Source organism: Anomaloglossus baeobatrachus, chromosome 5, assembly GCF_048569485.1.
Source record: "Anomaloglossus baeobatrachus isolate aAnoBae1 chromosome 5, aAnoBae1.hap1, whole genome shotgun sequence".
NCBI lineage: Eukaryota > Metazoa > Chordata > Amphibia > Anura > Aromobatidae > Anomaloglossus > Anomaloglossus baeobatrachus.
This window is the reverse complement of record NC_134357.1, coordinates 519,207,051-519,222,692: the sequence shown is the minus strand read 5'-3', so window position 1 is coordinate 519,222,692 and position 15,642 is coordinate 519,207,051. Positions and strand designations below refer to the sequence as shown.

Genomic DNA, 15,642 nt, shown 5'->3' with positions numbered 1-15,642 from the left:
ACAGATGGAGGAGGACAGGGTGCACGATCCCTGTCCTCCTCCATCTGTCATAGTGCCACCGCTCCCTCTGATCTGCTGCACAGAGGTGAGGGGCCGGGCAGCAGATTGGGGGGAGCGGTGGCACTGTGGCAGATGGAGGGCGGCAGCGGATCGGGAGGTGTGGGGGTGAGGGTGCGGGCAGGAGATCGGGGAGACAGGTGGCATATCGCAGAGGGCGGCGGCGGCGGATCGGGACGCTTTTCGTACAGTGCAATGGCAGCGCGGCAACTTCCGGGTCTCATAACAGCATGGGACCGGAGCTTGTCGCCCTGCCATTGCACTGTGTACACTCACTGTGTTCAGTGCTGGCGTGCTGCAGGGACACGTGAAGCTGATGGGGGGGGTCACCGGCAACAATCCACTGTGATTGGAGAAATCGGTCACAAGGCCGATCTCCCCAATCAGAGCATTGGAGCTGGGGGAGGGTGATCCAGTGAGGTCACCCAGCTCCAGCCAATGGCCAGTGCTACAGCTGCACTGGCCAGGGCTGGATTTCAATGTTTCAGTCATTTTAAATGGCTGGAACATTACAGTGGCTGTGATTGGTTGAGCGGCATTCGTCAGCCAATCACAGCCTCCGTAGGTCCGGGGAGGAGGCACCACCCCTCCTAAGGTCAGGAACAGGTCCCCTCCTCCCCGAATCTGCGGTTTATGTTAACCGATCGCAGTCACCGGAGGCTCCGGTGCCGCGATTACGCCATGACGGAAAGATCCGTCCTTGGTCGTTAAGGCCCAGGGCACAAGGACGGATCTTTCCGTCCATGGTCGTGAAGGGGTTAATTCCACAGCACTTTACATACATTGGCATCACTGTCCCCATTGGGGCTCACAATCTAGAGTCTCTGTCTGTATGTCTTTGGAGTGTGGGAGGAAACTGGAGTACCCGGAGGAAACATACAAACTCCTTGCAGATAATGTCCGTGGTGGGATTTGAACCCAGGACCCCAGCGCTGCAAGACTGCAGTGCTAACCACTGAGCCACCGTGCCACCCAATCTGAACTTGCTGCCTGGAAGACCCTGAGGACTTAGGTTTCAAGGCAAAAAATAACCTACAATTGTTCAAAAATCTAGACCGATTGCCAGAGAACATATCCGGTAAAGATATCTTAGGTTCTACAGCAGGTGTCTGGGCAAGATAATTGGATATATCCTTAACCTGAGATGTAAGCTGATCGACTCGCCCAGCTAATTGTGTAAGCACAAGATCCTCCACAGCACCCAGAGATAAAGAGGAAAAAAACCCACACACACACACGCACACACACACACAAAAAATTGACACTTTTTCTTCCATTTTTTTTTTCTTTTTTTTCTTCTTCTTTAGAGTACCCTAGAATCTTAGGTATGGCCGGTGGTACTGTTGTGATCCAGTGACCGAGGAGGATCAGAAATAGAGCAATAACTCGGAAACCCAGAAAATAACCAGAGTGGCTGGATCCTTAACGGACTGCAGACCTAATACTGACACACAGAAGTAATACTGACACACAGAAGTAGCTGTGGGACGAGCCTACGATGACCTAGTCGTCTTGACACAGATGGAGAATACTCTAACAGAGAGAAATGTAGAAAAGCTAATCTGCCTCGGAGTAGTCCCTAAAGATATAGATAGCCCCCCACATGTAAAGATTACGGTGATAAAGAAAAACACAATACGTAGCTAGAGAACAGAGTCAGCAAAGATGAGGCCCAAAACTATCTGCATAGGAAAGAATAGGAAAGAGCACTGACTGCAACCGTAAAAGCCCTAATAAATACCAGCACGCCTGACAAAATACTTAGCCTGAACAGGCTCTCCCCCACTATATCAGTACTCTGGTGGTACTGGGATCTAAGAAAAACATTGATATAGAGAGGGGACTGAATATTGTACCAAGCATGACAAAACACAATACATAATATAACATGGAGCAAGGTACACAGATACTCCCAGCAGGGAATAATCCAATTACACCAGGAACTACACACAGGCAAAATCACAAGAAAGTTAAAAACCATAAGCAAAGGTACAAGACCAACTTATCTGAGAGGAGTTCTGGTAGACACAGAGAACAGGGCTGGTTTCAGGAAGTCCTTAGAACACACCAAATACAATTGAGCACCGGCAAGGAACAAAAGGAAGCTACATAGTTATATGTAAAAATGTAATGGCCTGATTTCAAATCCTGCTCAGTTGTCCAGTTTTCTCTCAGCAATTCAGCTGCATTACCAGCAATGACCACAAGAAGGAATCCCAAACTGGAATCCTATTCAAATGTATTCACAACACAAACCCCTCAAGCATTTTTTTGTTTCAATTAGTGGGTACTCTGCCCCTATACATTTTTGTCAGGTCTAAAAAATTTTAACTCCTTCATTAGTTTAACAGGATACCTATGCTCATTGGGCCCCCCAGCTTAAAAATAGCAGCCTGCAGCCGTCCAGGATTGTCGCATCTATACCGGAACTTTACGAGGCTCATGGCGATTGCCCTAGTGCGGTGGCAATTGGAGTAATAAGGGGCTTATAGCTCACAGCTGCCATTAAGCCCTAGATTAGTAATTGGAGATGTCTTTGAGATCGCCCCATTACTAATCTGTAAGTGAAAAAACATTTACACAAATGTAGCGCCCCTGAAGCCATCAGGGTGCTACAAGGTTCTGCATCCCCACAAGGATGCAGGGCATATCCCCTAGGGCCCCGGGAGACCAGTGCCAGTAACACCAAAAAACCCAAGTAATCCCAGTTTTTTCCCAACAATCCCCCTTGCAATGGTGCAAAGCTAGGGTCAGACCAATGGATGGCCGTCTAGAGGTGGAGCCAGTCCAGTCCACTAGTTGACCAGGTGGGAGGGACAGGATGTGCAGTAAGAGAGTCGGAGTAAGAGAGTGAAGGTGGACGTGAAGGAGACGGTCTGACGCAGGGTTAACAGTAACCTGGTACCCAGGAGAGTAGTTGCCGGTGGGTACGGTGGAGTACTCCCTGAACTACGCACCGACGAAGTACAGGACCCTAGGACAGGAAAGAGCTCCAAGCCGACCTGTTAACACCTGCACAGTGAGGGACCATCAAGAACCTCGCTGCCCTTAAGAATCCAAAGACTCAGTAGAAAAGGGAGAGCCGGGGACAGGACCAGAGACTCCAACCCCACAGGATTCACTCTACCGTCAGGCGGACAGAAGTGGACAAACCATCTGACGGGGACCCCCAGTTGCTCTATGCCACGGTCACCCATTTACCAGAGACAGGTGCAGGGGGAGAATGTGCCAGAGTACTAAACTTGCATGGGGACGAAGGGGACCTGGAGGTGAAACCAGCTGGCCTCAGGTAACTAGCTATCACCAACCAGCAGTGAATAAAAACCAGTTGCACTAAACCTCTGTGTGGACTACCTTCTTCCGACGCGCGCTACATCACCCATCCTATGGGGCCCGGCCCTGCTTGCGGAGGGCCTACCATCCAGGCTGTAAATAACACCAGCCCCAGTAGTGACATTCTGCAGTGGCGGCTCCATATATATAGTCGCAACACCGCAAGTGGCGTCACGTATGAACATTAACCTAAATCCCCTATAAATACACCCCCATCACAAAAAGAGCCCAGGGCACGGAACTGGGTAACGGCCACCACAGTGACATTCTCAAGATACACACTGACCAGTACCGAGTACCCCATATCCCTGGGCGACACACAAACACCAAAAAATCCTTTATTTAAACTAAAATACAAAAGTCTTCATCCTCTTTCACCCCTTTGTTAACCCCCAAAATACCCAGGTGCAACGTAATCCACACAAGATCCCACGACAATTCCATCTCTGCTACATTTGAAGTGACCCCCGAAGAAGCAACGCAAAGCGAAACGCGTTGGGGCTTCTCCCACTAATATCTGGACTTCTGCCCTGGCACTATTTAAGCACTTTTGCACTTTGTAATGGGTAAGCAGCCTTGCTCTAGGGACAAATTTTTTGTATTTGCAGTCAGAGGAACTTCCTCTACTACATCTTCTGGGTGCTGCTTGCCCATTCTTTGTATATGCCTTTACTACATTGGGTTGATGTCCTCCTGTTTTGGGATTATTTGTCTGGGACTGTTCTCCTATCCATCATGTTTTTTTCTATTAATGTGATTTTACCATTGTCTGAATTTGTATCTAATAAACTTTCTTAGTTTTTATATTATAATGACAATGGTCCTGATGATTTTTTCTGACTATATGGTTGGCCATTTAATACTCCTTCTCTTTTGCCTTTTATTGATGCCTTTATGGAGTGGCCGTACTTTACTTCTATTATATACCCCATCTGTCACCTTGAAATTTTTGATTGTATTTGAAGTGACAATGTGCGGTCATAGAACATGACATGAAAAAAAATGGAAAAAGCTCGCCCATCCTCTCCTGGAAGTGTTCTGTTTATGGCTGCCTGCATGTGGGCAGAGACTCGAACTGCCCAATTAGTGACTTTCATTGGTTTTCAGGTCAAGTCCGGGTCCCAAACTGAACTTTATCTAAAGTCCATCTGAACCCACCGAACTGAACGTCTATGGGTCCTCTCATCTCAAAAGGCCGCTTTACACGCTGCGATATCGGTACCGATATCGCTAGCATGGGTACCTCCCACCATCGGTTGTGCGACATGGGCAAATCGCTGCCCGTGGCGCACAACATCGCCCAGACCCGTCACACTACTTACCTGCCTAGCGACGTCGCTGTGACCGGCAAACCGCCTCCTTTCTAAGGGGGCGGTCCGTGCGGCGTCACAGCGGCGTCACTAAGCGGCTGCCCAATAGAAGTGGAGGGACGGAGATGAGCAGGACGTAACATCCCGCCCACCTTCTTCCTTCCTCATTGCGGGCGGGACGCAGGTAAGGAGATGTTCCTCGTTCCTGCGGTGTCACACGTAGCGATGTGTGCTGCCGCAGGAACAACGAACTACATCGTCCAAGCAGCAGCAACGATATTCGAGAATTGACCCCCATGTCATTGATGAGCGATTTTGCACGTTTTTGCAACGATGCAAAATCGCTCATAGGTGTCACACGCAGCAACATCGCTAAAGCGGCCGGATGTGCGTCACAAATTCCGTGACCCCAACGAGATCGCTTTAGCGATGTCGTAGTGTGTAAAGCGTCTTTAAGTCCTGAGCGGACACATGCTTCACCTCATCCACTACAGAAGAGTCCTGCATATACTGAGGAGCTGATCATGTGACCCCTGACTCCTCCCCTCCATGTGACATCATCACAGGTCCTGTAAGCACAGAGCAGCCATATATCTAGTGTGCGGCTCTGCAGGTGGAGGTATGTGGAGATTCCCCATTACTGGGGCAGGAGGAATTAACCCTTTCAGTATGGCTTTCCCATTCCAGGAGAATGTAGTTCACTTTCTACAGGATAATGGGGAGGACACAGTGAGTCGGAGGTTGTGGCGGCTCTGGTGGCTTTGAGGTGGTAGCGCGGTTATTGCAGGCAGGAAGATTTCTTGGGTTTCCAAGTTCCATCTGAAAGTTTTGCATGTGATGGATAACGTGTTCTGGCACAAAATTCCAGAGGATGCGGGATACTTGGGAGAAGTCTTGGAAGTGGTTGAGTGAGGAATATTCAAGTGTGGAGGATAGAAAGACGTCTTGGGAGCAGCAGAGAGAACGTGTGGGAATATATCGGGAAATTAGTGATATATGGAGGGGACAGATTAAGGACGGCTTTGTAGGTCAGTGTAAAGCCTGCTTTACACGGTACAATTACGCATGCGATATCGTATGCAATGTGACCCGCCCCCATCGTATGTGCGGCACGTTCAATTTTTTGACCGTGCCGCACAATCGATTAAAAGCTGTCACACGTACTTACCTTCCATACGACCTCGATGTGGGCGGCGAACATCCACTTCCTGGAGTGAGAGGGACGTTCGGCGTCACAGCGACGTCACGCGGCAGCCGGCCAATAGAAGCGGAGGGGCGGAGATGAGCGGGATGTAAACATCCCGCCCACCTTCTTCCTTCCGCATTGTCGTTGGGAGCCGCGGATGGAGGTAAGCTGTCGTTCAATGTTCCCGGGGTGTCACACACTGCGATGTGTGCTGCCTCGGGAACATTGCACAACCGCACGTTCAATCTTTGAGAAATGAACGACGTGCATGCGATGAACGGATTTTCCTTCAATCGCAATTGCATGGAGGTTTTACACGCTACAATCATACTTACGATGCCGGATGTGCGTCTCTTACGACGTGTAAAACGCCCTTTAGTAGTTTGCATTGGATGGATTGCAGTGAGAGCTGTGATTGTTGTTTCTGACGTCTGGTCAGTCAGAAGCTGCCACAAGATAGAGCAACGGGACCAGAGCGGAGCTGGAAATAGCAGAAGACGCCAAATGGTATTTTACTAGGGGCAGAGAAAAGAAATGAGAGTCACCAATCAGGTAGGGAAATTAAAAAACAATCTAACGCTGGAGAGGTGTTATCCAGATTCTATGATAAATCTCTGTGTGTGACTATAGGTGGATTGTGTGTTATACCGGGGGCAGGACGGGGCCAGGACTGGATGTAGTGATCATGTGAAGCCGGTAACCGCTCCGGAGACTTCTTACATGGGATCTTTATGATGTTACATCGTCATCTTCTCCCCATTCAGGTCCCTACAATATCGGATCCTCTCAGATCTTCTATATAAGAGAATTGTCCTGATTGTCCCATCAAGAATGGATAGGGACAGGGACAAGATGGGGGAGAGGATATTACACCTCACCCTAGAGATCCTCTTCCGGCTTACTGGAGAGGTGAGAGATTCTGATGACGTCACATTACATCATTCTTATCTATGGGAATAACAGATGGACAGAACTGGAGAGGTGAGGACTCTGGAAATGTCTGTAGTGAGATTTATTAATGTGTCTCTCCATATCCAGGATTACACAGTAGTGAAGAAGACCTCTAGTGAGCGCTGCCAGGACCCTGTGTCTGAGGGATGGGGAAGACCCCTGAGCCCAATCAAGGGGCCTCCACCTCACCCCCTGATACATGAGGACATCAATGACCAGAAGATCCTAGAACTCATCTACAAGATGATTGAGCTGCTGACTGGAGAGGTGACCCTGCTGGGAATGCTGGGAAATTATACAGCAATGCTGTGAAGGGATCGGGGGATGACTGTATCATTGTATGTGTCAGGTTCCTATAAGGTGTCAGGACGTCGCCATCTATTTCTCGATGGAGGAGTGGGAGTATTTAGAAGGACACAAAGATCTGTACAAGGACGTCATGAAGGAGGTTCCCCAGCCCCTCACATCACCAGGTAATAGACAGGACTAAATACACACGGCCTATAATTATCTGTATGTAAAGAATTAAGTCAGTCCTTGTATGTGTTTCATGGAATCATAGAATATTAGTAGGAAGGGGCCTCCAGGGTCATCTTGTCCAACTCTCTACTGAATGCAGCATTCCCTCAACTATCTCAAACAGATGTTTGTCCAGCCTCTATGTGAACAAATAAACTGCTACCCTCTGAAACTGTAAGGCAGGCAAACATTAAGGGCTCATGCGCACGATGCTTATTTTTTATTTTTTAGCAAATAATTGATCAATTCTTTGAGCCACCCCTGCCAACGTCACGGCAAATCTTAATAGGGGGGTCCTACACTATATTATCTATTTCATGTGCCATGCGGCCTCCTAGATAAAGTTAAAAGCAGAACCATAATGGAGCACACATACGTGTAACCTGTATATAGCCGCTTCCATGTTGCAAAAGAGGCAATTATGGATAGAGGCCAGCCCAGGTCCCTGTATGTGGAGCAAGCTCTACACCTACCAGGACTATATCAGAACTGACCCTCCCAGTGCCAGACAGCAACCACTGATAAAGGTGGACCAGATCCAAGTATGGTGCTTAATTAGCATTGCCTGTGGAAAGGGGTGAGGCAACTGAATGTGAACAGCTACCAACAGGAGGAATATATTGCAAACCAAGTACAGTTGGAATAAATCTGTGAATTTGCACTTTTTATATGACGCATGCCATTTTCAGATCGTGCTAGCTCCCCTCTCTCTGTTTGGTTGTAGTTATGCTACAAATGTCTGGTGGCTGGTTACCACCATGCTATGCACGCCTGATCTTGGTTTGCGTTCACACTGTGGCGGCTTCTCCTCCGCTCATTAATCCATCTCGTATTCCCTGCTTCCCCCGCCCACCGATGCCTATGATTGGTTGCAGTCAGACACGCCCCCACGCTGAGTAACAGGTTTCTCACAGCAACCAATCACAGCCGCCGGTGGGTGTGTCTATATCGAGCAGTAATAAAAATAAATAAGTAATTAAAAAAAAAAACGTCGTGCGGTCCCCCCCAATTTTGATACCAGCCAGGGTAAAGCCACACGGCTGAAGGCTTGTATTCTCAGGATGGGGAGCTCCACATTACAAGGAGCCCCCCAGCCTAACAATATCAGTCAGCAGCCACCCGGAATTGCCGCATCCATTAGATGCGACAGTCCCGGGACTCTACCTGGCTCATCCCGAATTGCCCTGGTGCGGTGGCAAACGGGGTAATAAGGAGTTAATGGCAGCAGCCCATAGCTGCCACTAAGTCCTAGGTTAATCATGGCAGGCGTCTCCCCGAGATACCTTCCATGATTAACCTGTAAGTTAAAGAAAATAAACACACATCTAAAAAAATCCTTTATTTGTAATGAAAGACAAAAAAAACACCCCCTTTCACAACTTTATTAGCCCCTCAAAAACACCTCCAGGTACGACGTAATCCACGCAACGTCCCACGATGCTTTCATCTCTGCTACATCAGAAACTGACAGGAGCGGCAGTAGATCACTGCCGCACCTGTGAACTCCATGTGTGACGCCCTGGGCAAGCCAGGGGTCACAGGTCACAACACCACACGCACCCCACATTCCCTGCAGATACACCAAGCTACCAAAATCCTTGTTGCCTTCCTCCAGGGGCTGATGTCCACACCAGGGGGTGGGCCTAGCGGTTGGCTCCACCCACCGAGGAGTTCACAGCCCTGGAGGCGGGAAGAACCAGGCAGAACAGTGAGGGAAGTGAAAGTAGAAGGAAGTGAAGTAGTAGTGGAGCTAAAGAGAAAAGCTGAAGTGACAGAAAAGAGAGTAGTAAAGCCTGAAGGTGGTCCGGGTGTGTGCCCCGGACTGTGACAGCAAGGTCAGCAGACGGCGGTGATAGTCTGCAGTGGGACTGTTTGGAGGTTGCTGGAAGGACCGCGAACGGGTGGTGACCCGGCGGTACTGGAGCAGTATACGAAGAACAGTCAGCACCAGGGCAGGGGCCTTTCGGATCCCGGCAAGGCTAGGAGTCGCCATAATTTGCCAAATCCGTCAGTGAAGGGGACGTCTGTCTCCTAACAATCAAGTCCCGATTGAAGGCAACAGTCCGACCGAGAAGGGGAGACACCGCCACCGCCAGGGCACCAGTTTCCCAGGGCCAGCGCCTGCGGGCAAAGTAGGGCTCCTTCGGCCCAGCTTGAAGCCGAGGAGTGGGTAACCGGTGGGGACCCATCGCTACCAAAGAGACTTTCATAGGTGCAGGGAAGAGACCGTCACCGCTAACTGCAGGGAACATCAGCAGCGTGAACCGTCTGAGGGACCCGTCCAACCAGTCGTTTGTTTACCGAGAACTGTGTCGTGTTTACTGGCTGTGTGAGTACCTCCGTGCCGTGCGGCACAGCGCTGCCCCTGCGCCCCTGCACCTTCACAGGCCCCATACCCGCCTGTCCACCATCCCAATCCCATCACCGGGCCCCGGGAGCACCACAACCCCTACCCACGGAGGGGCAAACCAACAACTGGCTGCTCCATACCATCACTCCCGGGCTCCCCATACAGAGCAGCGGTGGTGTTAACAAATCACCACAACCGTGGGTGGCGTCACGGACAATAAACTATCCCAAAACCCAATCCCCTTTCACTCACGGGCGAGGAGCGCCGCTCGAGTCCCGGGGATCCGGCCCATCGCTCGAGCCACCGAGCAGCGGCAGGCCGCAGCAGCCGCGGCGGCCGGACCCGAGCAGAGGGAGAACGCGGCGTCCCCTCCTCCGCCCGCGACACATGCAGCAACTGAAGTGAGTCGCGCGATCAACTGTGCTGTCATTGAGGTTACTCGCGGCCACCGCTCTCAGGTGGAGGACTGCAGCTGTAGCCGCGAGTAACCTGAGTGAAAGCACGGCTGATCGCGCGGCTCACTGTAGTCACTCAAGGGATTTGTGATCACAGGCGAGTCCTTCACGTGTGACCGCAAATCAGGCTTCGACACAGAGAGAGAGCTGCGCGATGTCAGTGAAATCGGGTGAAGCTCTGACGTCACTGCTGCGGACTCCTGTGTCCTGGCACTGACCTCGGAGATTCATCTGAGTTCATGACAGCACACAAAGACAGAGTCACAGGATGACAATGAAGTCGGGTGAAGTTCATCCGAGTTCATTCTCATTGCCCGGCTCTGTCTGTGTCTGCGGGCATGCAGCAGAGCTGAATTGCCGGGGGACCGCACTGACAAAAATGCATGTAAAATGCATGCAAAATGCATCCAAAATACATGCGTTTTGGATGCATTCTTTTTGTCAACACGCAGCATCAAGTCCGCCAGAGGGTGCATTTATTTCTGCACTGGCCAGAACGCAACGTGCGCATGAGCCCTTAATCCAGGAATTTAGACATGGGTTACTGACGCGCCTACGGGAGTCTGGGGGATTACTCGGGGAAATAGAAAATTTCAGGCTCACTGCTAATACTGCTGCTTAAGGGAAAAATGAATGGGTAAATTAAATGAAATTAAATTAAAAGTAATGGAGGACAAAGTATGAATGCAAGTGAATTTATTTTGACAGACTGAAAAAAGTGGACCTCGACTAGAGCAACACCCACGTGCAGTGCCCACCCAGCCTAGGGTTCCGCACCCCGTTCTATGTGCTCGGTCCAGAGGGAGCTATGGCACAGCTCTCTCCTCAGCGACCGTGTTCTCCCCACGTCTCACTTGTTCCTAGTCTGTGTGTGTGTGTGTGTGTGTGTGTGTGTGTCGCCTTGCTCCCCAGTGTCTAGCTCTACCCGCCGGGTTGCTGAACTAGTGGGCAGGTGGTCCACCATTTGTGATGGCCACCCCCAGGTCCCTACCAAAACCCAGTCCCAGTGGGAGGGGAACTGACTGTGTGTTATGGATTGTGGTGGTTACCGAATGACCTTTTCCTTACCCGGGATCCAGTACCCTGTGGCGACTGAAGCCTCAGGGGTGCCATATTACCGCTAAGGAAATACATTTTAATAATTGAGACACTTAGGCTATGTTCACACTAGAAAAATGATTTTTCTTAAGAAATTTCTTAAGAGTGAAGGATTAGTGCACCTGCGTTAAAAAACGCACCAAAAACGCACCTGCGTTTTTGGTGCGTTTTCGGGGCGTTTTTGGTGCGTTTTTACCGCTGGTTGCTCCCTGCGTTATTGTGCCAATTATCTATGGCAAATAACGCAGTTAGCTGCAGAAAAGAAGTGACATGCTCATTCTTTTTCTTAAGAAAATCTACTGAAAGAATTTTCTTAAGAAAAAAACGCAGTGTGCGCACAGCTAATTTTTTTTGCCATAGGTTTTGCTGGGGAATGTCTGCAGAAAGGTTACAAGAATTTCTCAAGAAATTTCTGCAGCAAAAACGGACCAAAAACGCAGGTCAAAAACGCAGTGTGTGAACACAGCCTTAGCGGATAAAAAAGCCAGTTTTATGTGAGCCCAGCAGCCAGCACCCAGGTGTATTTCTTTTTGCTGGGTCCCTATCTAAAATGCCTCTATTGGGGCTGAAAAAGCCTACAATTTTATGGGCGGCCAGGAACCTGCTAATAGGAAATAAAAAAATCATATTTCACTTCAACCTCTGTTTCAAGACTTCCATTGAAGGAGAAGTCATTACCTCTCATGGCAGCCTGTTCCACTCATTGATCACCCTCACTCTCAAAAAGCTTTTTCTAATATCTAATCTGTGTGTTCTCCTTTTCAGTTTCATTCCATTGCTTCTCGTGTTTCCATTTCCAAATGAGAATAAGGATGATCCCTTTACACTGCGACATCCCTTCAGATATGTAGACAGCTATTAAGTCTATTAACCTTCTTTCTCCTCCAGCTCTATCCAGTGAGAGGACAACACCAGAGAGATGTCCCCGTCCTCTTCTTCAACAGGACTGTAAACAAGAAGATCCTAATGTTCCTCAGGATCATCAGGTAGATGGAGAGAAGGTGTCATGAAATCCCCCTATGATGTGTAGACGGCTGTGAAGGTCTTGTGTTCAGTCCTGTTTTACCCACCAGTGTTGTACACTGAATAGCCAACTCTTAATACACAATTTTCTATATGGGGAAATTAGACCCATGACCCCAGAGAACAGCAGAAAATGAAGTTATCTATTTTAAGTGTGAAACCATGTTAACTCCTTCACGACCGGCTTTTTTTTTTTTTTTGCTTTCCGCTTTTTGTTTTCTTTTCGCCATTCTTCTTCCGAGAGACGTAACTTTTATTTTTCAGTCAATATGGTCATGCAAGGGCTCATTTTTTGGAGAACGAGCTGTACTTTTGAATGAATCCATAAGTTTTACCATATAGTGTACTGGAAAACGGCAAAAAAATTCCAAATGCAGAAAAAATTTGAGATATTTTATTCACTGTGTTCACTATATGGTAACACTGATGTGTGGGTGTGATGCCTCAGGTCAGTGCGAGTTTGTAGACACCAAACATGTATAGGTTTACTTTTATATAAGGGGTTAAAAAAAAATCGAAAGTTTGTCCGAAAAAAGTGGCGCACGTTTTACGACATATTCTGTGACCTGTAGCGTTCTCACTTTTCGGGATCTATGGCTCAGTGACAGCTTACTTTTTGCGTCTTGGGCTGACGTTTTTAACGGTACCATTTTGGCGCACATGGTACGTTTTGATCGCCTGTTAATGCATTTTGCGCAAAATTTGTGGCGACCAAAAAAATGTAATTTTGGCGTTTGGATTTTTTTTGCCGCTACGCCGTTTACTGATCAGATTAATTGATTTTATATTTTGATAATTAATTGATTTTATATTTTGATACATCGGGCATTTCTGAACGCAGCGATAACAAATGTGTGTATATTTTTTATTTTTTTTAACCCTTTAATTTTCAATTGGGTGAAAGGAGGGGGATTTGAACTTTTAGGTTGTTTTTTTATTTTTTAAAACTACTTTTTTTTTTATTTTATTTTACTAGTGCCCCTAGGGACTACATGGATCAGTAATCCGATCGCTCTGCCATATCTGCTGATCACACCAACACAGCTGCAAACAGCAGATACGCTCATTTTCTGCTTCACTCTGCTCCGGGCCGAGTGAAACCGAAAGTAATTCATGTGAGCTACAGGAGTCATCACATGACCCTGTGCTACCATGACAACCACCGAAAGTCACGTGATCAATGTTTACAGCCGATGCCGTTATAATGGCGCTGTCACATATTGATAGCGCCATTTAAGGGGTTAAACAGCACGAGCAGATAACGATTCTGCTCGTGCCTAGCAGGCACACATCTCAGCTGTGAAAATAAGCTGAGATGTGTGCCGATCATGGCATGCTGCCGGCGGCAGACCGCAGGCAGTAACACTGACCACTAGGACGTAATATTACTGCCTGCGGTCGTTAAGGGGTTAAAATAGGAAAATTGAGTGACTTGAGTTCAAATACGGCACGGTCATCGGCGCTAGATGTTGGTTCCATATCTCAACACGTTACCAACTTCATGAGCAGAGGTTACAATTATGCCTCTACAGGAGTTTATGATGCCGGTGAAGCTATTTTTATGCTTTTTATATCAGCCTCGTGCGTATTAGTACACATGAAACTGAAAGCTGAAGATGAAAGCAGAGCTAGGAGATGACCATGAGGTCAGAGAAAGCTGTGTGCCCGCACCCTCCCCGACAGGAGGCGGTGAGAAGTAGATATACACAATTCTGGAATAGTTTTAAGGGAATCGTTTTTACAGCGTACATTGCAATATGATTCTACTCATCAGTATAATTATGACGATACCAAACATCTAGATTTTGATTATTTTAGTGTTGAACAAAAAAATCAAAAGTTTTGAAAAAAAAATGTTGGTTTTCGGGTCTCCATTTTCAAGATACCAGTAACGTTTTAATTTTTCGATCGATGGAGCTGTGTGAAAGCTTGTTTTTTTGCGGGGAGAGATAATATTTTTATTGATACTATTTTGGGATAGATAAGAGGTTCATTCTTCCTCCACCAATTATACATTTTTGTCATTAAATCATCTATAACCGACAATGTTGTGTGTACTGAAGAAATCATCCAGCCCTTTTTAAAAGTTATCGTGTCTGCCATTACTACTTCTTGTTGTTGGGCACTCCACTATCTGACTGCTCTAACTGTAACGAACCCTTTCCTATTAGCTGCCGGAATCGCCTTTCTTTCACCTGCTGCCTTTATCATGCAATTATTGGATTATAGAACCAAAGGAAGAAAAACGCCTCATAAAGGTCTAACAAATACTTATCAACTTTATTTGATAAAATAACAGTTGTCTGGAAACAACAGTGTGTCACAAAAATTGTACAGAGCCAGAAAAAGACACAGAAAAAAAATATATATATATATATATATATAGTGGAACCTTGGATTACGAGCATAATTGGTTCCAGGAGCGTACTCTTAAACCAAGTTACTCTTATATCAAAGCGAATTTTCCCATAGGAAATAATTAAAACGTAGACAATTCGTTCCACAACCCAAACATATTTACAGTATTTATACAAACTTATTACAGTAATACAAAATAATGTACTGTATTCATATAAAATTATTACAGTACACTAATACAAAATACTTACTGTACAGTAAAAAACATGTAAAACAAATTTAAACTGCACATTAGCTTACAGTACAATTGTTGGTGTCCGAGACGTACAGTACAAGCAATGTGCTGTAATGGTTAGCCGAAAGAGTGTACAATATTATATCCACAAATGCAAATTGATAGAAATGCTATATAGTATTGTGGAGGTGGCCTGAACTATGGCTTATTTGTTTAAACGTATTAAGAATATCTGTGTATGTAAATAATCAAAATATAGATGTAGTAGCATAATTATCTGTCTGTCTATGTAGCCATCGCATAGACCCATAATATAATTCTAAGCTGTATAGTCATGAAGGGGTTACCAAGGATAAGTGAACAGATGTACGAACAATGAACAAAGAAAGTATTTATGCTTATCAGTAGTTCCACACAAAGAAGGAATGTGTGTCATCTGTGGGATGAAATGTGTGTACCTACACTCCCCAACCCTCCCTATGTGGCTTCGATGTGTGAGAGAAAATAGATTGATACTTTTTGTACATATCTGAAGGTTGAAATGTAATACTAAAATCTGAGCTATAGATTACACGAGTTCAGTTGGTGACGCTGGCTCAAGGAGAACATGTCTCATGTGTTCATTGTCTGATACATTAATATCGGCACTGATATACAGCTAATACGGCACCGGTCTCTGGATACCCTGTATGAAGATACCATTAGCTCTCTTTACCCAAAATTCCTCCCTTGACAGTATATACCGTACTGTATATAATGGTATACTG

At 46.9% G+C, this 15,642-nt stretch overlaps 1 protein-coding gene across 2 annotated transcripts in view; it reads left to right on the top strand.

Moving 5' to 3' along the window:
• LOC142312036 (uncharacterized) overlaps window positions 1-15,642 on the top strand; it is a 63,884-nt gene that overhangs the window by 34,246 nt on the left and 13,996 nt on the right. The window contains exons 1-4 of one of the 2 annotated variants that reach the window (XM_075350908.1): window positions 6,664-6,795; window positions 6,925-7,104; window positions 7,187-7,310; window positions 12,148-12,245. The exons of the other annotated variant lie outside the window; for it this stretch is intronic. Coding sequence (XP_075207023.1) covers window positions 6,718-6,795; window positions 6,925-7,104; window positions 7,187-7,310; window positions 12,148-12,245 — 480 coding nt within the window. The 5' untranslated portion in view covers window positions 6,664-6,717. Of the gene's footprint in view, window positions 1-6,663; window positions 6,796-6,924; window positions 7,105-7,186; window positions 7,311-12,147; window positions 12,246-15,642 lie in introns of those variants that run through there. 2 annotated transcript variants of the gene reach the window in all.